This window comes from Pyrus communis, chromosome 10 (genome assembly GCF_963583255.1).
Source record: "Pyrus communis chromosome 10, drPyrComm1.1, whole genome shotgun sequence".
Lineage (NCBI taxonomy): Eukaryota > Viridiplantae > Streptophyta > Magnoliopsida > Rosales > Rosaceae > Pyrus > Pyrus communis.
In genome coordinates, this window is record NC_084812.1 from 21,967,389 (window position 1) to 21,994,385 (window position 26,997).

General features: G+C 39.2%; 2 protein-coding genes across 3 annotated transcripts in view; both read right to left on the reverse strand.

Moving 5' to 3' along the window:
- The window catches only part of LOC137747456 (rust resistance kinase Lr10-like), a 98,547-nt gene that overhangs the window by 8,013 nt on the left and 63,537 nt on the right, over positions 1 to 26,997 (reverse strand). The window contains exons 2-7 of one of the 2 annotated variants that reach the window (XM_068487571.1): positions 4,393 to 4,422; positions 4,238 to 4,258; positions 4,092 to 4,124; positions 3,543 to 3,572; positions 2,274 to 3,402; positions 1,057 to 1,122 (exon numbers count right to left, since the gene is read on the reverse strand). In XM_068487571.1, the coding sequence (XP_068343672.1) occupies positions 1,119 to 1,122; positions 2,274 to 3,402; positions 3,543 to 3,572; positions 4,092 to 4,124; positions 4,238 to 4,258; positions 4,393 to 4,422 (1,247 nt within the window). In that variant the 3' untranslated portion in view covers positions 1,057 to 1,118. Of the gene's footprint in view, positions 1 to 1,056; positions 1,123 to 1,209; positions 1,769 to 2,273; positions 3,403 to 3,542; positions 3,573 to 4,091; positions 4,125 to 4,237; positions 4,259 to 4,392; positions 4,423 to 26,997 lie in introns of those variants that run through there. The other variant, XM_068487572.1, reaches the window with a different exon arrangement.
- On the reverse strand, positions 8,355 to 9,264 carry LOC137747460 (LEAF RUST 10 DISEASE-RESISTANCE LOCUS RECEPTOR-LIKE PROTEIN KINASE-like 2.1). Its single transcript, XM_068487576.1, has one exon. The coding sequence runs from the start codon at positions 9,262 to 9,264 to the stop codon at positions 8,458 to 8,460; it is 807 nt and encodes a 268-aa protein (XP_068343677.1). The 3' UTR covers positions 8,355 to 8,457.

Here is a 26,997-nt window from a genome sequence, read left to right on the forward strand (position 1 = left end):
AAGGAACATGGCTAAACCTTTATCTTCTTTCATCAGCAACACACATAGATCACAACAGAATTTATCAGAAAGAAAAAACCTAATGGGAGGAGTCAAATTTAAAATGCTAATTGCATCAAAGATTCCACAAAGCATATGAAAATTTCCCCTCCCAATTTTCCTAGAGCAATGAGCACCATCATAACAGGGCACCGGCACATGAACAAATAATGAGGTGACAACCATTTCAGAAGTAAAAAATTGTCATTGTTTAGGAACAAAAGCAAAATACCAATATGAAAACTTCTTATTTGTTTTAAACCAACATACAAAAACAAAAAGACCAAAATTTTGGGGGAAAAAAGCTTCACAACTTCCATATAGAATCCAGATGGCAGATTCCATATTTGGGTTGTTGTACGAAAGCGACAGTTATGAGATCAATACATAAGCAAGGCAAAGTTTGATAAACACTGAAATCCAAATAACCCAAGGATTTATACTATACTTGAGAATAAGGCTAAGTTTAACTAACCTTCCAACATAATTTCTACACATATACATCCATTCGAGGCCTATTTTGCTTCTTTCCTTCTATATTCATGTTAAAGATTATGCCAAATTTGATTAAAACAGTGGCTTCTTTATTAATAAGTTTGGGGTAGTCAAAATTCAGTTTGCAGATAAATCCGGTGTAAGTGAAGATGGTCTTCTTCATATGCAAAAATAATTGGGAACTTGTCTGAATGTGATAAATGATTTGACCGAGGATTGCATTAAGTCTATTCATTTGCAGGAAAATAAGAGATCTGACTTATTAATACTACTGCAAACAAAGCTTGCTTTCTCTCTTCAACAAACTATATCATTTGCCAAGTTGGGTTACGAAAAAAAATTATCTTGAAGAGAACAGAGATGGTGATTCCGTCTATTATACTATGTTGGGTGACATTACATCTAACTGAAGAAACCAAAACAAAAGTATAGCAAATTATATGCCTAAAAATGTCAAGCAACCAAGGCCATAATAAAAATGTTTCGCTTTAAGCAGATAATAGTGAAAGGGTGAGGATGAACCTGCTGTGAATTGCAGATTCGAGGGGATGAAGCTCTGTGTTTCAAAACAACGTTCATATAGCTCACCTGCAAGGATCATCACACAGCCAAAAATTAGACAGAGTTGTACCAAGGAATACATAAGGAACCAAGAAATGGGGAAAAAAAACCTACCAACAGAGCGATGAGAAGCAAACACCAGGAAATTATCAAGAAGCACAAAAATGAGCACAGTGAAACCAAAAAATACGAAATATGGTTTTAACAATTTAAAAATGCACCCCTCTGTCACTCTCCCATACACCCCTCTGTCACTCTCCTCACTGACCCTGCGCACTAACCCATTAATTAACAACAAAACAATGCACACAGCCATGCTTTCTCCTCCCTCTGTCAATCTTTATCTCCGTATCCATCTCTCTCTATAAAATCACAAATCCCCCAAAACCGGACCTAACATACTAAACAATTAGAAAATCTAAGCCACCATTAAAGAAAACAATTTAAAAAAGGAACTTGTCATTGGATTTGAGGCATGCAGCGCAAGATCCGGCACACCCCAACCTCAGTAGGGTTTGTTGATGACCCCTACCCCTTCTCCCTGAAATCCCGACGACCAATACGGTCTTCTCTGACCATACCGACCCTCTCATCTGCAGCAACAGTGCCGAGACCCCTTACCCCTCCCCCTCGCTCTCCTTCCATCGCCATCTCTCTCTCTCTCTCCCTCCCTCCCTCCCTCCCTCCCTCTCTCTCCCCGAAACCCTAATTGAACGACAGCAAATAATACCTACCCGGTGACCCCCTATCTTGCCCAAAAATGAGAGGACAAAATTACCCTTCCTAATAGACCATCCCCACCATTGGATTGTAATCTTAGATGGGCAAAAATGTAGTTAAATAATTTGGGCCTCACTGAGGGCCGGGCTTCCCAGCCAAAACCAACACATTTGGGCCTCGCTGAGGGCCGGGCTGCTGACCCGAAACCAACAGAAAGATCAATGGCATGGTTGTAATTAATCTGAAATTCGGATTGAAACACTATTCATTCTACAGCGTCAATTCCAAACCTTTCTTTAGACTAAAGTACGAATGTATATGTATACACACCAACACAAGTCGTTCTTAGATGAATCCAAGCCAAACAATTACAGACGACAATTATTCACTAAATCACTTTAAAGCAAGAATTTAATTAATAATACGTTACTGCACTTCCTTAACCATTTGATTATCACCTAGCTGACAATGAACATGTTAGCTCCACGTTAGAACATATTGGGTTCAATTCATTGTCTTGAATATCACCCACAGTCACAGGCGTCTCTTGTGGGCATAAAGAAGGCCTGAGAGGCATTTGCAGACATTCAACATCTCCTCCAAGCATTTCGACAACTTTGGACATCGAAGGGCGATCACTTGGTTTCATTTGAATACACCACAAGGCGGTTATAACCATCTTTCTTATTACTTTCTTTTCCTCCTCTGTAACATTGTCCATTTCCAAGTCATTTCCCACAATGTACTGATCGTATACCCACATTGGGAAGTAGATTTGGCTTGAATGCTCTACCGTTGCATTCAAATTCTTCCTTCTGCTTGCCATTTCCATCAACAACATTCCAAAACTATAGACATCGGCCTTGTACGAGACACCTCCAATATTTTTGTAGAACAACTCAGGAGCAATATAGCCCATTGTACCCCGTGCTGCCGTCAAAGAGACAATGCTATTATCTACAGGATACAATTTTGCAAGCCCAAAGTCAGAAACCTTTGCTATAAAGTTCTCATCAAGAAGGATGTTATGAGGCTTGATGTCGAAATGTAGAATTTGCATTTCGCAACCTTGATGTAGATATTCAATCCCTTGCGCCACTCCAAGAGAAATCTCGTACATAGTCTTGATAGTTAAGGGAAGACTTCCTTCTTTGGAATAAATGTATTTATCAAGGGAGCCATTAGGCATGAAGTCATATACTAGAGCGCGCTTTGATCCCTCGACACAATATCCAACAAGTCGCACCACATTAGCATGGTGAATCCTTCCGATCGTAGCTATTTCGCTAATAAAATCTTGGCCATTAGCTTTGGGCTTGCCCAAGACTTTAACTGCTACAAAACGGCCACTGCGTAGCTTTCCTTTAAATACAGAGCCAAAGCCACCTTCGCCCAACTTGTGCTTAAACCTGCGAGTCATTTTCTTGATGTCCGAGTAAGAGTACCTTATAGGCATGAAGTTGTTATTGCATTGTAGAAAATCTTCTATTGTGCTGTACATAGATATATGTCTTCTACGCCATGTATAGATTAAAAATGCAGTCACAGCTGGAACTCCAAAAATTATTTTGGCTAGGAATGGTAACCCTGCAATCATTGACATTAATATGTTAGATCCACTGCGTACTACTTTTGTTCCCCTTCTTTCCGATTTACTTTGTCTTTGATGTAATTAAAGAGAGAATGGGAAATCTATGCTAATAATACAAGATGGCCTTAGTTCTTACCGATCAATATGAGTATACCCCATCCACGTACTGTAACACAATCAATCAACCATGAGTTTGAAAAGTGCATAAAGTAAAAAAAATAATAGTAATAATAAATAAAAAATTCATAGGGTGTCTTTATTGACACCCAAATTTTAGTTAAGTTTCACTCAACTAAAAAATTTTGTCATCAAGCTTCCTAATTTGCCCTCGATTTTGAGTTCACCCAACCCACCAAGCAGCAAGCACCACTCACCAAAAGAAAGAGAACGAACACACACACCACCGCATACATTACCACACCAGCCTCCTCCGTCTCCTACGTTGGTCCTTAATGGAAATAACATCTTGCAGGAAGTCTGCCAGTCATTTCATTTCCTTTCCCTTCCGGACACTTGAAACCGACACTCTCGAACAATTTGATTTTGGGTGAACTTATAAATGAGGGCAGACTTTGTAGTTTATAAGTGACAAAATGTTTTAGTTAGGTGAACTTAAATAAAATTTGGGTGCCAATAAAGACACCCAAAATCAAAAGACTTGAGCGTATGGACTAATTAACTGAAGCGATGTAGTTGTGCCTTGAACTCGACTTGCCAACTGCAAAAGATACATAGCATAGAAAAGTGAGCAAAGTCATACACTTACAAGGTTTAAGAAGTACAGATAGAGGCCAAAGAAATAAAAGAAGCTTTTGGGGAGAAACTTCTTACATAACCAGATCCTTTCACGACCTGCAGTGAAAAATGTGAAGAAGAGTACACAAAATTAGCAATAGCTCACCCAGTCTTCAGAATTTAAAAAATTAAGGCTGTCGACCGAAAACATGTAAACATTGCATAAATAAAACTAAAAGAAGACCGCTTACTGATTTGATGCCATAGATATTGAAAGAAACCTACAAGAACAAAGAAAGAACAAGACCATATTAGCATAACGAGTGTGAGGTGTATAAGTCGTTACAAAATAAATTTAAAATTCTAGTGCTGTCAATACATTGATAATATATATATGTATTATTTTTTTCTACAGAGGAGGAGAGGGGGATTTGGAACGATGAAAAAGTTACCTACGGATACGGGTAACCGTTTCTCTATCAAAAAACTCTAGTTCTTGAATTCTTATTCATCTACCAAGTCTAACTTATGTTTTGGAGTTTCTCAAAAAAAAAAAAAAAAAAAACCTATGTTTTGGAGAGCCTTGCCTCACAACACGTTGGTATGCAGGATTAGGTCTAACCTGTCATTCATTTCTTCATTTTGTATAATTAACTTCAGAAGAAGAAACTTAATAGAGCAAGCATGACTCGAAGAGAGAATAAGGCAAGTTTTTCATCATTTATATGTATAAAGGTAATTTCAAAATTGCCTTCTTCCATTATGATTTCAAAAGAAAAAATTCACAAAAAAAAAAAAAAACAAAAAAAAAAAAGGGCTTTCGTCTTTGAAATTTTTAGACTAAACATACACTCCCTTTAAAAAGTTGATCAAACACTTTCCTAAAATTTTGGTTATTAAGACTATGTACGACTTCTCTAGTTCTCAAACACTTTCCTAAACATAAACTCTAGTTCTCAAACACTCCTTTTCACGACTTCTCTGGGCATTTCATTTTTTTTTTCTTTACCTATTATCTCTATATCTATGCTTCTTTTTTTTTTTTTTATTGTTTGTTATAATTTTTACTTTTTTTGTGAATATAGTAGAATATTTATAAATAAAAAAATTATCATATTTGATGATTTGAAAAGACCCAATACATAATAAAGATTTGTTTGATTATATAGCTACATCTAACTACCTATAATATGGACACATTTAGTTTTATAGTAGATTTGCTTTTTTGTATTTCTCGGTACATTTAGAATGTAAATGTACAAAAGGGTTATCTGATAGAGACATTTGGGATTTTTTGTACATTTGGTTTTTTGGTACATTTGAAATTGAAACATACCAAAAGGAAAAGTTCACTTATTTGTCTAATTAGATTGTGTATGCATTCGATTCTTTATTTAATTTTTCTGTTTGCATTCAGGTGTGATGATCTAAATTTCATATGTTTGGAATTATTCACTTAACACCAATTTGTTACATTCAGGTCTCCACCCCACATTTCACAAGTTCAAATTCCCCGGTTTTGCAGATTGCGTCTGCAATTAGATCATAGATCAACTGCTCTTTTGTTATCCTGCATAAGATTGCTTTTGGGAAGGATCTGAAGCAATTCCTCTCTGTATGTTTATTGCCATCTAGCTCTATCTTTTCTAATTGATGGGGTTGATATTACACTGTAATTCATGATGATGATTTAATTGTTTCTTGATTTGTAACTGTTTGTAAATAATGTGACATATATGAATTGCTATCTGTGTTTGCATGAAAGGGATGGCAATCTGTGTAAATAATGAAAGTTGCGAATGGTGTTATGATTGATTAGGTGATTGCTAACCTATGACTTTGTTTGGAGCTCAAATTTTGTGAGCATTTCATTGGATTGTATTGCATTTGGATGCAGGGATAGGAGAAGCAAAGAGGATGACACTTATAACTGCCCCTCCCCATCGGTCGTCTTCAAATTTGGATCACAAGAAGGGAGCAACATAGGTGTTTTCCTTCTTCATTTAGATATGGTTAGTGTAAATAATTGGACAAAAGAGCCAAACAAACCCTTTTCTCTCAAATGGAGGCGATGATGTGGTCGACGGCCACCAGCCACAACTCAAGAGTTTGGCCTTCATATAATTGGATTATAGTAGAATTTTATTTTGGTTCATTTCTTTTTTTCCTTTATATAAGTGCAGGTGTTGTGATGTTTTGAATGAAGGGTGATGAAGGGTGGTTCAGACACTTCCTCCTTCCTTAGAGCAAGTGGAGATGACGGTTTGTATAAAAAGAAAACTTGCCAGGTACTTCAATTTTCTATTTTATTAATTATTGTTTGGTTTTTCAAATGTTGTATTCACAGAGAGAGACCAATTATGTCTTTGAGAAACAAGTTTCTTTGTCTACATTGCGAGAATTTGTAGTTTGCAACTTTCATTGGTTATTATATTTGATTAAGTTAAACTTGGATTTCTACATTTTGACTTTTTCGTTTGTTTCTCTGTTGCAGAATTGGCTTCATTTCATTCCAGTAAGATCTGGTTTGGTACTGAGGTGATTCTGAAAAAAACTGGTATAAAAAAAAACTGGAAGCTGTTTTTGTGTTTGGTAAACATTCAGCTTCAGTTTTTTTTCACAGTTTTGGGTGAAAAAAGCCAAAAACAAGAAGCTGCAAAACCCAGCTTTGAAAAATTGGTTTTTTTTCACATCTGTTTTACGTAAAAGTTTACCAAACACTATAATACTGTTTTTTTTTTTTTTCAAAAGCACTTTTACAAAAAAGTTTACCAAACACTCTGCTGCTTTATTTCATAGCTGTTTATTCTCACAGCACAGCATAAACAACTTTTTTTCAAAGCACAGCAATACCAAACCAACCCTAACTCTCTAAATAGGGCCAAGAACTCACTAAATAGGTAGTCAAGAAGAATTCAGTGTTGCCTTCATTTTTTGCCTGCTGTTTACTCTCTTCCTGGATACACTCTCACCGCTTCTCTCGCTTACCACTTTTCTCTCACTCACGGCTTCATCTCTTCTGTTGCTTACAAGGTCGCGGCATATATTTTTTAATTTTGTGTGGTTTAATTTATTGAATATTTGAAAAAATAGATAAAATTTTCAATTTACAATTACTGATACGATGTTTGTTTTGAAAATCATTAGGTGAATGGAGAGATTTACAACCATGAAGATCTGAGGAGCCGTTTGCCAAATCAGATTTATAAGGTCTGATCAATTATAAATGAAATGAACTTTCATTCCCAATGGCCTTCTTTATCGTTTTTCTTAACGGGCTAGCTGAACATGAGGTGGATGCTGACTTTATCAAATATGAGAATGTTTTAGGATTTTATTCTTATTTTTTGCCTGTTTGATTACTTTGCTTTTCGTAATCTGTTTTGCTTATCGTCAATTGGATGAGACAACATATTTTTGTAACCAGTTTGTACTTTTACCATCTCGGTTTTGATGGAATTGGTGCTTTCAGTAATGGGTTCTGAGGGACTTGGAGTTTTTGAGTAATGGGTTTTTTTAACAGCTATAGTATCATTTGTGATTCATTTATTAATAAGATATTATATAGGGAATTGTTGTTCGTACTCTAAAAATCTCATTCTACAGTCGCGATAAGTGTATTTTTCTTTCTAATTATAAAAAGTTTGGAATGCAAAATGAGATTTTTGGAGTGCCAATAACAATTCCCTATTATATATACCTCTACTAGGAAGGCAACTGTATGTCTTCATCCTGTTAAATTGTATATGGCTCTTGATGTCGGCTGAATTGAATCTAAATGAAAACCAAGCTGTTGATCTTACCAGCCCATATCACTTATCTCTTGCTTATTTAAATTATTTGAAGATGCGTATGTTGATTGGTGATTTTGTTGGATTCACTCAGCTCAAATATATGTTATATGAATCGCTACATTTGAGAATGTGATTATGTTCCTACCACCATTTTGCCCACTTTCTATGGAAATTATTCATGCTTCTTGTGAATGATACATTCACCTCCTGCAACGAAGTGCGGGTACCTTTTCTAATTTAAGTTAAATCATATTGAGTCATCAATAATCACAAACTCTTCATTTATGTGAGTCAAACATGAGACCACCTACCTACTAGTTTAGTGGAATACCACAAGTGGCATGTTGATACCATTAAATCTCATTTTCCATATAATGGATTGCAGAATTAGGATATACCTAAACTAATTTAGTCAGTGATTGAACCAGAACAATTAAGCAGGGCTTTATTCTTGCTTGAATGTTTGTTATATGTTCATAGTTTGACAAGGCAATTATATTTCCGACTACAAAAGTTATTAATTTAGTCGAGAATTGGCGCACCTGAAATGGTGGGAGGAAAACATGGAGACGCATAATTCGCTGTCCATCCTGGGCATCTGCTTGCTGTATAAGGCGACTCGAAATAAAGCTCAAAGCCATACATGAGGGCATTGTGTATGTCTTTATAAGACAAGTTGCTGTAGTCCTCAACGTAGCCGGCAGCCCAACTCATTTCTACACTGCTCATCCACTCTACACTGCAACCCTCATCCAAATCCCATGCGTCGAAGTAACTGAATTCGCCATCGAATTCGGGCCAGGTGACATAGCTGTACGTTTTTGGTTGACTCGAAGAAGAAGAACTTGTATTATTCAAGCATGGAGCAGTGTCCACGTATAGAGAAGAATTCGATGGATTCAAACACTTCAAGTAATATATATAAGCTGAAGGCTCTGGGGCTAGCCAATATAGAGAAATGGTGTCATAAGTGACCGGAATATTTTGAGACATGGAAGAGCAGTTGTTGCTCTGAAGGCCAAAATCTAGGAGTCGAATTGTTTTGTTATTGTAGTTGATTGCCTGGACATAGTATTTTCCGGTAGGTAGGTCTAGTACTGTAATGTTGCTATCACAGTACAGAGTATACGATACGTTGCCGCAGTGCTTCGGATCATCGGTCAGTCGAAAAGGATGGCTTATGTTGTGGATATGGCCGCAGGATGAAGTGCAGGACTTGGCACTAGTGTTGTCCTTAGCTTTACAAGTTTCACTGCAAAAGCAAAGAAGAAGAAAGGCTAAACTTAAGGCTAAACTTAAGGTGAAGGACCTGGTTCCACTAATTTCCATTGCAGAGAGAGAGAGGGGGGGGGGGGGGGGGGGGGGGAGAGGGTACTATAGCTTAAACGCCAAGTAGTTATATAATATAGGAGGGGTTAAAGCACCTTGCGTAAAGTTGCAGTAAGCCCGTCAAATATCCTAGGGAAAAGTCGGTCAATGGTGTCCTAGGGAAAAGTCGGGCATGGTGTTTGACACAGTCAGTCAACGGCAAAGACAGACTTGTGTAATAATAATGCTCTCTCTCTCTCTCTCTCTCTCTCTCTCTCTCTCTCTCTCTCTCTCTCTCTCTCTCTCTCGTATGTCTCTTTCAATAATGGAGACACTTTAATTGGAAAAAATAAAAAATAAGTGTTTCCTTGAAATTCTTATTTTATAAAGAAAAGCACCTAATATTAATCATTCAAATTCACATTCAATACTACAGTCTAACGGTATTCCTTTTTACTCGTAAGTAAGAGTTTTTAGATTCAACAAATTTGAACCACATTATTACTAGCTTAAGTAAGAGTTTTTAGATTCAACAAATTTGAATCACATTATTACTAACTCATTATGAGACACCATTTACCCCTTAGTATCCATTTGCTCATAAATTTTTTTTTTTTTAAAAAAACCCAAATTTAAAATAGACTGCCATGTAAACAAATATATAACCAACTATGACAACATATTTACAACTTTGCCAAGATGCTATTACTCACCCTAGTTATGATAAACAATTAAACCCATATGGCATTTTAACCTTTCTTGTATCATAAATATTAGTAACATATATAAATTAATTTACCCATATTCAAAAATTTAATAGCCATATTTCGTATGAAATAAATTCCTTCATACAATAATTATTTTTTTAATCAAAAAAATATTGTTTGAATCATGTAAATACATGCATATAAATTAATTGACCTACTGATATAAAATATTATACTAATTTACCTACGTTTAAATTAATTTACCAAATAAAAAAAATTAGTAATATTAAATAAGGATAATTTTAAGGATTAGTTTGGTATTGATGTGTTTTGAAAAAATATCACTTTTGTTATACTGTGAGAATAAACAGCTGTGAAATAAAACTGTAGAGTGTTTAGTAATTTTTTTTTTAAAAAAAAAAGTGTTTTTAATAATAAAAAAAAAAAACAGTGTTATAGTGTTGGTGAATTTTTATGTAAAACAGTTATGACTATGCAAAATGGAAAAGGATTTCCTGGGAATCCGGGGAATCCCATGATCGTATCCGTTCATTGTACATCGTGCGGTCAGAAATCATTTCAAAATTTAAAATTAAATATAAATAGTACCCAACCAAAATTGACTGCACAATATACGATGAACGATCACGATCACGAGATCCTCCATATCTTTAGAGGATCCTTTTCCATGTAAAATAACTTGAGGTATAATACTATATGTGGCATTAAACCGAAGAACCTACCCACCTCCATCTTCTCCAACCAACTTGAACCCAGCCACTACTACATCTCATCCCGACAACCCACTCTCAAGCTTCCCAAACCGCCATTTTTCACCCACTCACCTACCTCTCTCTCTCTCTCTCTCTCTCTCTCTCTCTCTCTCTCTCTCTTACCCAAGCCACTGCCATTATTCATTCCATCAATCCAAAACACGAGAGCCACCCCCACCTCACCACTCGAACAGATGCAGCCACCAACCCATTTAATCCCAGTCCAAAATCAAACCCTCTCCTAACCCACCGCAGAATACAATAATATAAAAAATGGCTGATTATATCATTTCAAGAACCTCACAATTCCAAAAACTAAAAACCCACTTCAAAGATGTAATATTTTCTCTCTTCCTCTTTTTGGGTTTTTTATTTTTTATCAATTCTCTTCTGGGTTTTTGTTTACAGTGTAAAATCAACACTAAATTACTAATTTTGCTTTGATTTTTCAAATACTATTGAGGCGTGATAACCTGTTGCAAGCTCAGCCATGGCGGCTACTGCGAAATCTAACGGAAAAACCATCACATACTCTGCCATTTCATCCAAGGTTCCGACAATAGCAAACCCGTTAATGAATAGTTGTGGCAGATTTCTTCCAACATCAATCACCACGCGAAATTAATTGTCGATGAAAACGATCCCACTCTCCTTCGAAATCTGCTGGAGGAAACAGACCTTCTTTCAGATCTGGTCTGAGACGAGTATTTATCACATATAGCCAAAAATTAACTCTTAATTTCAAAAATGCCACTTTTTATAAAATATTTCAAATATATCCAAAATTTCATCTAAATAAACACAAATACCCTTAAATTTAACAATCAAATAAATTAAAGACTTTTTAGCTAAAATGATTCGTGATATTGACATAACTCTTTAATCTAGTCCTTAACAATTAATGATAATCAATAGTAGTGTTCTTGAATTTGTCTATCGTGAATCATTTTAGTCTTTCTTTGAATTTGTCCATCGTGATTATTTTAGTTTTTTCAAGAAAAATTTGTCAATTGCTCTGTTAGTGTGATGATGTAGCGCCACGTGGGTCTCACAAATACAATCATATAACGACATGTGAATTAACTTTAAAAACTATTTTATATTTAAAACTAAAAATGATATTAGTAAGAAAAAAGGCGTTGAAGGCATGATTGAAATTCTGCTACTCCCACTTGCAGTAACCGCAATGGCGCTCAATGTCGGTGATGAGGGGTCGAAGGGGATAGGGTTGTGGTGGTGGAGTGTAGAAGTGAAGGTGAAGTTGGATCGGAGCTTAAGGCGACGGTAGCTAAAAAGTCTTTAATTTATTTGATTATTAAATTTGAGGGTATTTGTGTCTATTTAAGTAAAATTTTGTATATATTTGAAAGTTTTTATAAAAAGTGACATTTTTAGAATTAAGAGTTAATTTTTTGCTATATTTGATAAATTCTCATCTGAGATTGGTTTATGCTAGAGAGTGGTGAGCCTGATGACAAAGAGAAAAGAGGGCAGGATTGGAAAATTGAAAAGTTCATTTATTGTTTACTGTTTACCCGAATTTCTTTGAAATAAACTATTTTTATGAAGTTGCTTTTTCTAGCTATGGGTTTTCATCTTTTTTTTACCTATAATTTTGAAAAAAAAACTGATTTGAAGTGTTTACCAAACGCTTAAAATTCATACCCACTTTTTATTAAAAGTTAAGCTAAACCAAAACCAGGACTAAGTTTACCACTCTGAAATTTCTTACTTTTCAACATTTCATACATCAAGTTTTTCTCATTCAGTGTCATACCTAAGGTGAGAATTGTGAAACACTTTTATACATCCGTTAGATTTTCTGTGAATTGTGGGGCACTTTTATACATCTATTAAATTTTCTATGAGAATCTCCGTTAACCCATGATACGGCACACATGTGAACATTAAAAAAATTCAAAAATTTAAAATTTAAAACTCAAAAATACTAAAAACCTAAACTTTTCATAATATTGAGAGATTGAATCTTTTCACACTCGGCCAAATATTCTTGGAATTTTAATTAGATGAAAAAATGAATCTTGAACAAAGCAAAGTAAAACGTAATACTAAGAGATTCAATCATTGAAGTGGACGTGGATGCATTGCTGGGTACTCAATAGTCCAAGAATGAAAACTCTCATATCAGTTTCTATCCAAAATTTTGGAATTATGTGTGTGTTGCAACGATTGTCTAAAGGATTATTCTTCTTTTATTAAATTTCCATGGAACATGAGCATAGGGCACAAAAGTTGAACGAATGAAATTTCAACGATCTGAAAAGGGATTGTGAGTTTGACACGTCATTTTTCTTCCTCTTATGCAATCATGTTTATTAAAAGACAAAAATAAATATGACTTTACATAAGGAGAGAGAAAGAGTATTTATCTTTGAAAAAATCAACTATTTATTGAAGAGGATGTGGATGTTGATTGATGCATTGTGTGAATACGAAAAAAAGGACATTGAAGGGAGACGAGACATTCATTAGAAGCTAGAAAAAAAATTTTTTTACAGTGATATAGAAAAAAGCAAGAAAGCCTCATTTTCAAAGTGGTAGTCATTGCACAATACTTGATTACAAGAAAAGTCATAGTATTGTATTTACAATTGCAAATTTCCAATTGGAATATGATATGAAATTTCTACATAACTTTGTGTGACTGTTTGAGCCCAAAATAATATTGTTGGGCCGAGTGTAAGTTTGTGCTCGGCCCAAAGCCGTTTCAAGAATACTATGGGCTGTCCGGTGATCCCGGGCCATTCAGCATGGATGGTCGAGTCCTATCACAAGAAGGAGTGGTTCAGATAAGCAAAGGGGTCGATGAAGTCCTAGTGCAATTAGGATTCTCGACCAACAATGAATAAAGCCTCAAAAAGGGGTGAGTTCAAAGTCCTAATGGGGGTAGGGTTGTTCGGAGCAAAGTTGGAACGGAACAAGAAATCACAATCCAGATATGATTTTAATTCAATCTCAAGAAGGAGTTGGTGCTATAAATACAAGACATCATGCAACAATTAAGGACCTTCAATTCAACACATAACTGCCCTGCGCAAAACCTCTCAAACATCTTGAGACTTCTTATTTTCTTTTTCCCGCCGACACATCTTCAGTTTGGATAAACAACACTGTTGCCATAGAATCAGTCGACCGATGAGCACTTTCAGTTTGGATAAACAGCACTACGTCGAGGCCGACTGGTTACCTATCCAAGTCTCGGTTGAGAAGGGTTTTCGAATCCTTATTGGCAGAGGTCATCTTATTAGCCTTCTCAGCGAAGTAAGGTGTTACGAGTTACGACATTTGGCGTACTGGACGCCGAGTGATTTTATGATTGGATACTCACAAGTGAGTTTCAGAATTCGGCATTCTGACAGCCGAACCACTTTTACCATCAAGACATACATCATCTTTGAATACTTGTGTTCGTACAGTTTGGTGTCGATTCGACGTGCTTATACTCTTACGAATATAATCACTGTGACTGAATCGGGCGCCGACGATTTGTGAACTTCGCAGAACTAGCAGCTTTGTCTTCAGGCTTGAGAATCCAAAGGCCGAGATTTGTTCTTTCCTCAGCCGCAGTCGCAAGATAAAGAAGTCAGCAACGCGCTCAAATCAACATCAACAAATTTTACTCCTCGGCCAGCTCGACCGACGAGTTGGCATGCCCCGCATTCAACCGAATGACGTAGTTAGCTTATTAGTTACTTGGCCTGCGCGTCACGTATGCTTTGTAATTTTTAGGGTCAACATTTTGGCACGCCCGGTTGAACCTTGTGCTGGACTTTCGGAGCTCATGACCATTGAGACATGGTCCGTAAAGAAGAAAACAATCATGGGAAAGTCAACAACTGACTTACCAGTGCAAGGCCCTGGGCAAGATTTGTGTCAGGCACAAAATTCAATCATTATTGCGCCACCCGAGGCTATAAGTGCGACACGCCGAGATAAGGAAATTTGTCTCGGCGGATAGCCTCGCAACCCAGAAATTCCCAACCAAACGGCAAGCATTTTCATTGAAGGAATAGTGGAAGATTGCGACAAAGATGGTGGAGAGGGTTCTGATCCGCCAACTAGGTCGTTTCTTTGAAGACGACTTTATGAACAATATCGACAGGTCGAGCAGTCGATTGGCCAGAAAATGAATGATTTACTAGACGAAATACGAAGCAATAATGATACACAAACTAGGATGCTTGAACTGTTGGTTAGTAAAGCCTTCGAAGATGGCCACGTCGGCCAACCTCGACAGCCTTCTTTTACGAATGTTCCATTACAAGCCGAGAAAGGATCCGCTCGGCTACAACCAATTGACTTAGAGAAAAGAGGCGGATCAAGCAGTAGATATGACGGACCTGACTAGGGAGTAGAAACAGTATCCGTCAATATGACCGAGGTCCAAAGAATGATCAACTCGGCCCTAAAAAAGTGGCTGAAGTTCCCAAAATTCATCCACCCGTACCCGGCTTATGTAGAAAGGTTCGAATACCCTAGAAGCTTCAAGATCCCAGATTTCAGTCTGTTCGCTGGGGAATCATCCTTATCCTCTTTAGAATATGTCGCTCGGTTCACGACGCAATGTGGGGACGTCAATAGTGACTTCCATAAACTACGGCTATTCAACTTTTCACTGACAGGGTCAGCTTTTGCTTGTACATTAATCTCCCACCAAACTCCGTCCAGAGTTGGGAAAAATTGGTCGAGAAATTCCATGAACAATTCTATCGACCAGGGATGGAAATGTCCGTTTCATCATTGGTTAGGATGGCTCAAGTTTCAGACGAATCACCGATGGCTTCTAAACCTCTTCTTTCGAAGGCTTTCGACCATCTCAACTCAGTGTTTCGACGGTTCGATCTTCGAAGAGTGCCTTAAGGTCGAGATTCGACAGGTGCCCAAAGAGAACGGCATCTATCGGGATGCCAGATAGAGGAGTCCCAAGAATGGCCAAGCCGTCAAGAATGGTAGGGCTGAGAGGGCCAAAAGGAAGGACCATAGTGTTGGTGGCCGAGCACTAGAGACTCAGTGTTGCCGTGAGGAGTTCTTTATCCATGGTTAGCTCCATGGTCGAAAGCTTGATGGCATCGTGGATACCAAAAGTCTTCCACTCTTGGCCGAAGAAGTTTTCCATTCGGACGGCCCAAGACACCCAGTTGGCATTGGTCGTGGGCCAGGCTCCTTGGGGCCTCGATAGGTCCCATTTTGACCAGTCAAACCCTTGCAGCAAGGGTGTTAAGCAGTGAACTTTGAAGAGGGTGGTGATAGATGAAGGAACTACATCCTTAAGGAGTGGCCCCAAGATTTGGTGGGTAGTGCTCAGGTCACCCTCGAAACGCAGAGTTTTGATGGCGCTCCGATCGATGAAGCTCTTGCATTTGCTGCATTCGTCGCTGAGCTTGGAAACGAAGGTGTTGGAAGTTATTTTGGAGTGCCTGGAAGGGTTTGGAAGAATGCTTGGGAGGATTTCTAGGGTAAGAATTTGTTTTCTGGGATTTAGGAAGCAAAATGGCTGAGAGAGTCTTCGAAGGTTTCTGGAAACGTGAATGCAAATGAAGGAAATTCAGGTATTTATAGGCATTTCAGAAGAAAGATCAAACGTTTGGTATTTAGAAGCGCTAGATTTTTGAATTTGAGGGAAAAATCGACCGGGAAATGGCCAATCATTTTGGATAACTCGGGAATCTCCAAGGATAAGATCGAGGTTTTCGGGGATTTGGGACGCACGATTGCTTGCGACGGCGGATTTAATGCATTGATTAGGAAGAGACGTTTCGACGGGCGCACGTTTTCGAGGGCCATGATTGAGAGTTGTTAGGTTTATCGGAGAATCAACATGTGGCAGGACGTTGAGAATAACAAAGATCGTGCAATCATATTCCATAAATGCGCATGGTGATGGTTATCGAGAACAGTTAAGTCTAAAAGAAAAAGATGTTTTCGCTTCTTCGAGGTCGAGATTAGACTGAAGGTTGGCAGTTGACGACCTCAGAAGCGAAGGGGCAATGTTTGGGCCCAAAATAATATTGTTGGGTTGAGTGTAGGTTTGTGCTCGACCCAAAGCCATTTCAAGAATACTATAGGCTGTCCAATGATCCCGGGCCATTCAGCAGGGATGGTCGAGTCCTATCACAAGAAGGAGTAGTTCAGATAAGCAAAAGGGTTGAGAAAGTCCTAGTGCAATTAGGATTCTCGACCAACAATGAATAAAGCCTCAAAAAGGGGTGAGTTCAAAGTCTTAATGGGGGTAGGTTTGTTCGGAGCAAAGTTGGAACGGAACAAGAAATCCCAATGCAGATATGATTTTAATTCGATCTCAAGAAGGAGTTGGTGCTATAAATACAAGACATCATGCAACAATTGAGGACCTTCAATTCAACACACAAATGCCCTGCGTAAAACCTCTCAAACATCTTGAGACTTTTTATTTTCTTTTTCCCGCCGAGACATCTTCAGTTTGGATAAACAGCACTGTGGAGGCAATTGGCTAACACCTTCAGTTTGGATAAACAGCACTGTTGCCGTAGAATCAGCCGACCGATGAGCACCTTTAGTTTGGATAAACAGCAATGCGTCGAAGCCAACTGGTTACCTATCCCAGTCTCGATCGAGAAGGGTTTTCGAATCCTTATTGGCAGAGGTCATCTTATTAGCCTTCTCGGCGAAGTAAGGTGTTACGAGTGACGAATTCGGCGTACTGGACGCCGAGTGATTTTATGATTGGATACTCACAAGTGAGTTTTAAAGTTCGGCATTTTGACGGCCGAACCAGTTTCACCATCAAGACATACATCACATTTGAATACTTGTGTCTGTACGGTCTGATGTCGATTCGACGTGCTTATACTCTTATGAATATAATCACTGTGACCGAATCGGGCGCCGACGATTTGTGAACTTCGCAGAACTAGCAGCCTTGTCTTTAGGCTCGAGAGTCCAAAGGCCGAGATTTGTTCCTTCCTCAGCCGCAGTCGCAAAATAAAGAAGTCAGCAACGCGCTCAACGCAGCATCGACAAATTTTACTCCTCGGCCGAGCTCGACCGACGAGTTGGCACACCCCGCATTCAACCGAATGACGTAGTTAGCTTATTAGTTACTCGGCCTGCACGCCATGTAGGCTTTGTAATTTTTAGGGTCAACAGTGACAAAGAAAAAAGTCTAAGTTTCTAAGTGGTAGGGCTTCCAATTGATGTGAGTTTGTTGAGAAATGAAGAGGAAGATGAATATTGATGTTGATATGAGTTAGTGAACAATAGAACAAGTTGCTTCTCCTTTGGCTCTCTAACATGATATCACGGAAAACAAGTTGTTACTAATAAATGTATCTGACTGGTGGACTTAGACGTGCACGGTACCATTTTTGATAACTAGAGAAGATGAACAGTGTCATGACAAAATTTATCCAAAGTAGACCCAAAGGAAAGACTTAGGAACTTCATATGCAGTGGGATAAAATCTTAAGCGAATTTCCTTACCTATCTTATAGTCATTAAGTAAAATATGTATGCATATTTCTAGATGCTGACACACCAATTTACTTAATATTAACTCCTTTCAAATACCCATTTGCAGAAACGCAAATCTCTCTTGCATGCTCGTTGTAATGCTTATGTAGTGCATATCTAATGTCTTATATATATAACTTTTTGTGATCCATTTTTTCATCACTATGCCAAAATCTCTTTAGAATTTGCAATTTATCTATTTGGTTAGGGTAAAAAAAAACTTAGAGTTTCATTTAAACTCGAAAATCTAGAATTTGGAAAGCAATTTTCTCTTGTTAGGCAACTTGTAGCGATAGCAAAGGAAAATTGCACAGGAAAAAAGTGGAAATTGGTGATGAAGATCTTATTTTAATTTCGTCAATGCATTGCGGGGAAATCTTGCGACCACCAAACTTTACGATTAGAACGCCAAATTTCATGATTAAACGTAATAAGGGTTTGCATCGTTCACTCTGTTAACTCTTTAATCTTCGACGGGATTTTCAGCTCGTGCATCATCTTTTTGCTTTGTTCTAGGTCAAAGCCTACTCTTTCCTTTCTTGAATTATTTTAGCTTTGCGGGTATACTATTTAGGTCAATTGTGAATTTTGCTAGTTATTTTTATTTTCTGATGGCCATATGTTTGTTTGTTTGTTTTTTTTTTCTTCTTCCAATTGAGTTGTGTATTGGTTGGACCTGTAAATTTTTTTTTTTTTTAATGGATTTTGGTGTTAGTTCCTTGTTATAGATGTCGTGGAGCAAAAAACAATCCCAAAAATTGTGGAGGTGACACACGGATTTTTGGACAAGAAGGACAAAATTATCCTCGAGGCACATTGGGATTCCCACACACATGCAACGGACAATAGTGGCTCAATCATGGAAGAGTCAAAGGTGATCAATATGGTATTTATTCAAATCCTTCTCATCACTCCTCATCAATCCCTTATTGATTTTATTCTAAAGGTAACTCTCAAAACTTCCTATTTAATTTAGGGATAATTGTCATGTTAATTGCAAGATATTATTTCACAAAATATCTTGTAATTATTCTTCAATTACCACCATATATGGCTAGCCACTCCTCACACTATGAGCCGGTCACTCCTCACCCTATGGGTCGGCCACTCCCTATATATAGTCTTATTATCCCACTAAAAAGGAAGTCATTTACTACCCACAAACTCCTAAACACATTCTTTCATAATTCTAACTTTGGCATTGGAGATTCTTCAGTTAAATCCCCCTATTCATCGTGGGCGCATGAGGCTTTTGACCTTAGTCTTAGGTGTTATTATTTTGCAGGTGCATTTTCGTCAAAGAAGAAGATGGTTGAAATTTGCATCCATAAATTGGTGCTTTTATTGAGAGTTTGATTCACATGCTCAAAGAAGACTCTCACATTCAAAGTTTCACGTTTCACATTCATAAGTAAATTTTTCATACGTTCTTATTCCTAGAATTTTTTAATTCTTTGAATAGACATAAGAGAAAAATACAATGGTGAGAAATTTGGAAACCACGACGAATGAAACTTCTTACGTTCAAAGATCTGGATCAAATGATGGAAATTACGATGTAGCCCTACCACGACGATCCACGAAGCTCAACGCGGCGGCAAAAGAGTAACTTTACCACCATGGAATACCACCACCACGATAACCAAGGCAACCCCTGTTGCAGTAGGGAATGAGACAACTCCATGACAGCAATGCCACGAAGCAACATTAGCTATGTCACATCCCGGCCTGGGCCCCCACCACATCCCGGGCTCAACTCCACCGTAACACGATATTGTTCGTTTTGGGCCCCGACCATGCCCTCAAGGTTTTGTTTCTAGGAACTCACACGAAAACTTCCCAGTGGGTCACCTATCTTGGGATTGCTCTCGCATGAACTCACTTAAATTCAGAGTTCCCATAGCACCCGAAGCCAGTGAGCTCCCAAAAGGCCTCGTGCTAGGTAGAGATGGAAATATAAATATAAGGCTTACAGGATCCACTCCCCTAGGCGATGTGGGATCTTACAATCCACCCCCTTAGGGGCCCGCCGTCCTCGTCGGTACACCACGGCCAGGGTTAGGCTCTGACACCAAATTGTCATATCTCGTCCCAGGCCCCCACCACATTCCTGGCTCGACTCCACTGTAGCACGATATTGTCCGCTTTGGGCCCCGACCACGCCCACACGATTTTGTTTTTGGGAACTCACACAAGAACTTCCCAGTAAGTCACTCATCCTGGGATTGCTCTCGCGCGAACTCGCTTAACTTCAGAGTTCTCATGGAACCCGAAGCCAGTGAGCTCCCAAAAGGCCTCGTGCTAGGTAGAGATAGGAATATACATATAAGGCTTACATGATCCATTCCCCTGGGCGATGTAGGATCTTACAAGCTGCCACTTTATAGTAGCGAGCCTAGACCTGTGCCATAAGGCAGCCTAGATATAGTAGGCCCAAGACGCTGCCATAGCAGTTGAGTTCCAAAACGCGGCCCAAGCAGTTGTGGTAGTGGCAAATGGAGCAGCCCAACACTAGAGGGCCTAATGCACCCTTTGCCTAATGCCAAACAGGCCAAATCACACCACACCCACACACCCCGCACATGACTTGGCCCCATTTCCGCAGCCCAACCAGCTTGTATGGTCCACCTAGTGATCCCAATCGATCCAAGGCCAGTTCAATCATCCCAGCTTCAGATTTCTGGATCGACGATTGAACCAGAGGTATTTTCACCCTGATTTTCTACAGATTTGACATATCTCAACTCAAATCTCGCACTTGGAGTCCATTGCACTTCCACTACTCAAGGAGATGCATATCGTCTAAGCTTTTCCATCTCAAATGGCGAACAACACTTGTCTCGACAAGTTATAAAGTTGACAAGCGCCCTCGCGCATTAGACAACCTTAGTGAATCAGCTCTTGCAACGCACAAAGATTCAACGTGCCCCAGATGAGGTGTCCCGAAACAAGACATGTGCAAACGAAGATCCTTTCCAGCAGCATCCCAACAAGCAGCCTCTCGATCAGCCACGAACCGAGAGTTCTAGTAGTGTACACTTCTGTCTGGGCCCTCGAGAAAATGTATACTCTCGCCATAGCATGCGAATAAGCGTGCACTCCCAGTTAGGCCCCTGGACGAGCATACGCTCACAGTTGAGACCACATTTCGATAATCAACATGGACAACCTTCCAGACGAAGTGTTCATTCACGACTAGGCCCACAAAAAGCATATTCCACCTCACATCGGAGTAAGCAGCACAGAGGATGGATAGAAACAGTCACTCAATCCAGCTTAAGTTCAATCGGCAGCCTGCAAGTAATCGGCTCCTTGCCATGAACATACCACATGCACCGTAACCACGACATAAACGAGTTGAGCATAGCGATGAGCAACCTAGACTAACAGGTCACGACTAGAAGTAACCAGAAGCTCTGCTACCCCGACAGAGGTAAATTTAGAAAGAAGTTGAAAGACTCTTGACTGAACGATTGTGCGATTTCCAACTTAACAAAGCTACTGACGAAGCGTTCCAATGATACATGACTAACATAAACGGGTCACCTTTTATTGATAAGATCTAGCAGACAGAACCATCCCACATACACTGGCGGATACAAAGATTATTTATGCTTTAACATATGCAGTAACTCAGCCTAATCGCAGCCCGGGGGGCAGATGGATACCAGAATGACACACTAGTTCAACCACCAAGAACCAGGGACATATCTTATTTTCATCACTCTACACGATTCAATACTGAAGCATAACATCACCAGTAGCTGAAGACCACGGACCTAATGGTCCAATTCCTCTTGATGCACACAAGTTCACCCCGGCTCCACGCTTACAATTGTGCCTACCTGCTTCACGACACTCGGCCACCCTTGATTTGTCACCATGGCTCATAACTATGCCAGTCTTACACCACGGCTTCTAGCCGTGCCGATCTTGCCATGCGGCTCCTAACTACGCTAACCAAGCCCACGATACTTCATACTTCAAAGCATTCAACGACGGAGTAGAACACAAGGCTTTACTAGTAGCCCTTGCTAGTGAAAAACTTAGCTGTAAATAGGCTTCCAATCCATTTAAATTCTAAGCTGACCACCAACCAAGCCTCAAATGAACACACGATGAAACATCTAAGGATGGAATAATACTTGGAGAAGGTCTGGGAGCAGCTCACTGCGTTTCTTACTTATACCCTTACGCGGGTTCCATAAGCTGTTCGAAGTCTCAAGTAGATTGTCGGACAAGACTTCACAGGCTGAGGATTGTTTCAGTGGTCTAGCAGTCCAGTTTCATAACAATGACTTTCAAGCTTTCCAGTGGAGAGGGTAAACCAATCCCCCGACACCCATCTGGGTAAACTCTCCAGTGTGATAGGGTAATCTAATTGCACTCAATAAACCAATCCCCGACACCTGCAACAACCCGTCCCGATTATTTTTAAGGATTTTGAATCAGGATGGCATTTATGTAATTTCACAAAAATTGGGAGATTTTATTTTGAAAATTGCTTTTTGGGATTGATTGGTGCGCCATGTAGGGCCCACCCTGAAGCTTTTGTCCCCCGGTCTCTCTTTTCTTTTCTCTCCCTGTAACCTTCTCTCTCTCTCTCTCTCTCTCTTTATCAGCTCTTACTCTCGGATCTCTCTCACTCTCACAGAACCCTCTCTCTCTCCCCGATTACACTCAACCATCCACACACCCAAGTTGAAAAATGAACAGCGATGACGGTGTCACCATCACCATCGGTGTCAACCCTCTTCCTTCCTCATCTCTGTGAAACACGAGACACCCATAGTCCACCCAAAACTCCTCTGGTGAGCAATGGTGTTCGAGCTCGAAGTCCGGCCATCTTTCGTCATTCCACGATGAAGCTAAGGCAATAAATCACTCATTCTCATCTCTAGTTCATTTGTACTTAGTTCTCAACGAGAAACGAGTTATTCAACCCAGACCTGGAGCCCAAGCCATTTAGCCCAGAGCTTTGGGTCGGGCTTTCAAGCACAACCCATTTGTAGACCCAAACATGGACCCCATAACCCACCAAACCCAGGCCCTTCGGGCCGTTACCAGCATCGGGCCTTTGGCCTGCTAAACTTTAAACTCAACCCTTTCGAACCTAAGCCATTGGGGCTGTGTACAATTGGGCCTTCGGGCCGTTGCATCTGAACCCAAACCCATTGAAACCCCAACCCAACACCATATTGGACCCCAGGCCTTTGGGCCATAGAACCAACCTACTGACCCTCGGCCCTACCCCAAACCAAACCCTAGGCCCGATAACCTAACGGTCTATTAACTGGCCAGTTGACTTGGCCCATGACTCGACACGGTTGACTCGGTTGACCCGACCAGCTGATTCAGACCCGTTGACCGTTGACTTTCAGTCAATGCTGACCGTTAACCGTTTACTTTGACCTATCAACGTTGACTTTTGTTGACTTTTTCGGGTTTCGATCGGGACCCCTCCTAGGCTAATTTCGACGCCTTGGTAATGTCCGTTTTCTGAAATTTAGTCCTTTGAGTAGAGTTTTATTAATTGCACCCTTTATGTGCTTAGGTACGATTATTAACAGCGATTCTGTTCTTCCTTTTTCGTACGGCTCTTCGACGACAGAGTATCTGTGAGTGGACCCCTTTAAAATACATGTTTTAATAGTAGAAATGCACACATGAAAAACATGATTTAATGGTTATGTTTTATGAGTAAATTAGATTTACACTTTATGATTATCGTGCTTTACTGAGAATATATGATGGATGACGAAATGTTATGAAAATATGTTTTGAGATATATGTACTTATGTTGGAAATATTATATTCAATGTTTTGTCTGTATCTAGTGGTCATTGTTCTGCCTACGGGCGATGATACTTATATTAGCTTCGGCCGGGTGTGTGTAGGTGCCTACGGGTGGAAGATATTTATATTAGCTTCGGCTGGGCATGTGTAGATGGCTTTTGCTAGAAGAGTTCTATAAGCCTTCGGGCAATATTGATACCACTATTTAGCACACTATATATGATACATGTTTATTGAAAGGTTTTATGGCATGCTAGGGTTTTCGGAAAACCTATTACATATTATGCTATTGAGTTTTCATAAAACTTTGGGGGTTAGTATGTTGATAACTATTTCAGTATTATATATATATATATATCAACTTGGTCCACTCATGTTTATTTTGCGGCCCCTTAGGACTTAGAATAGAGGTGTACAATCCCGACGTCAAGGAACTCCCGCACCGGCATCTTCAAGTCCTCTCGGTGTAGGACCCATTCATTGTTCATTCAATTTTATATTATTCCTCTTTTAGTGTTTTAGTTTAGTTGCATACTCTGAAAACGTTCCTCAATTGCATATTAATTATATTTTAATTTATAACTTTTATTTATATTTATTATTTCTCATGCATGTTGTTATGGCTTCTTCAACTTCAGGTGTTGGCCAATATGTGCCTACCCTGGTATTTGGAGGATATCAGGGTTGGGCGTGTCAACACCTATCTGGGTAAGCTCTCCCATGCGAGAGGGTAAACCAATCCCCTGACACCTATCTAGGTAAGTTCTTTAGTTCGATAGGGTAAACTAATTGCTCTCATATGCGATTGGGTAAACCAATTTCCCTAACACCCATCTGGGTATGCTTTCCAATGAAAGAAGGTAAACTAATCCCCCAACACCCATCTAGGTAAGCTCTATAGTGCGAAAGCGTAAGCTAATTGCTCTCCAATACGGGAGGGTAAACCAATTCCCCGAATAAGCTCTCCAGTGCGAGAAAGTAAACCAATTCCCCAACACCCATCTGGGTCTACTCTTCAACGGAAGAGGCAAACTACCTATGAATTTCCACACAACTACTCATTTTGATATGATTAGTTAATGATTTTCATATTCCACATATCTTTATCATGTTGTGATGCAAGCCACACAGCTCAAAAGATCGAATACTCGAATACCAGCTAAGCAGCATATGGTCAAGGGGCAATAGCCGACAACGAACTCAACAGCTCTACACCCCAAGAAACCAAAACTCATTGACATAGTGACTCCAAGAGATTGTCAGCCAAAAGCGCTTTCAGACATATTAAAAGCACATCCAAATGATCTCTTAGGTCTTAGGTTGAAGACATCTCCAAAGTTAGATTAGGCTAGTATTTATAATGCACCTTAAGAGATAAAATACTTTTGTCTTCCTTGAATCACTTTCAAAGTGCAGCAGCCGATGACGAACTTAACAGTTCGATGCCCCAAGAAACTAAAACTCATGGCTATAGTGACTTTGTGGGATCGTCAACATTTTTTGAAGCAACGTGTCCAATCGATGATTCCATGTCTAAAAGTATTGCAAGATGCTTCAAGCAAACAAAGTTTCAAGAAAAATAAAGATGGAGTAAAGCTAAAGCAGTTTATTAAATTTCTAGCAAATTGATAAACTTATATGAAGGTCGCCAAAAACTGACACAAGATAAACAAAGCAGACTACTCATTTAACAACTTGGATGACCTTAGGCTCTCTAGCAGCCGTCCTACCTTCATCAGCCACTTCGCACTCAGTAGTTTTCCTTTAACAGCCACTTCATCTTCACCAGCTTCGATCTTGGCAGCACCATCCTCGATTGATCCATCTATGGTAGTTAAGAAATCAAACTTAAGCAATTTCCTCCTTCCAAAGATGTGGTAGCCCAAGCCATGGCCCCTACCAACTGACGTGCCGCACCACCCCAACGGCTGCCCCGCGGCAACAGCACTCAAGAAAAAGACAAAGAAAATTAAGTTATTCTTACCTTGGTGCGGCGCAGAGAAGACAAAGAAATCAATGGAAGATGGTTCTTTGCACGGGCAAGCGAAAAAGAATACTAGGAGAGGGGGAACAAATATCCTCTAGCTTTCTCTCTTTCTTGTAGGGATAAAAATGTACCCTCCAAAGTTAATTTAATCCCCTACTTAAGGTAGGCTAAAATAGGCTTTGGAGGTGATTTATTTCCCTTTCCTAGAAGAATCTAATTCTAAGTCCCAGTGGGAAGCTGCATCAAAGTTAGAGATCTCTACACATACTGCCATTTCCTGCGAGCAGCCTAGCAGGTGTAGTGGCATTTGTGGAACTTAAAATAATCCAAAAAATCGTGCAGATGACATGTGAATTTTTGGACAAGAAGGACAAAATTACCCTCGAGGCACACATGGATTCCCACGCGCCTGCAACAGACAATAACGGCTCAATCAAGGAAGAGTCAAAGGTGATTAATATGGTATTTATTCAAATACATCTCATCACTGCTCATCAATCCTTCATTGATTTTATTCAAAATGTAACTCCCAAAATTTCCTATTTAATTTAGGAATAATTGACATGTTAATTGCATGATATTATTTTACATAATATCTTGTAATTATTCTTCAATTACCACCATATATGGCCGGTCACTCCCTATAAATAGCCATATTATCCCATTAAAAAGGAAGTCATTTGCTACCCACAAACTCCTAAACACATTCTTTTCAAAATTCTAACTTTGGCATCGGAGATTCTTCGGCCAAAACTCCCCCTATTCATCGCGGACCCGTAACCTTTGGTGTTATTATTTTACAGGTGCATTTTCGTCAAAAAAAAGATGGTGGAAATTTGCATCCACAGATGTTGTCCTTTTAAAGGTTAACAATAACCAAGATTGAATATGATGATTTTGGTGTTAATTACTTTCTCATGCTACTAATGCCAAATTGTTCTCTTCTTTCATTACATATAGAGTAAATTATAGTAGTGGTCCC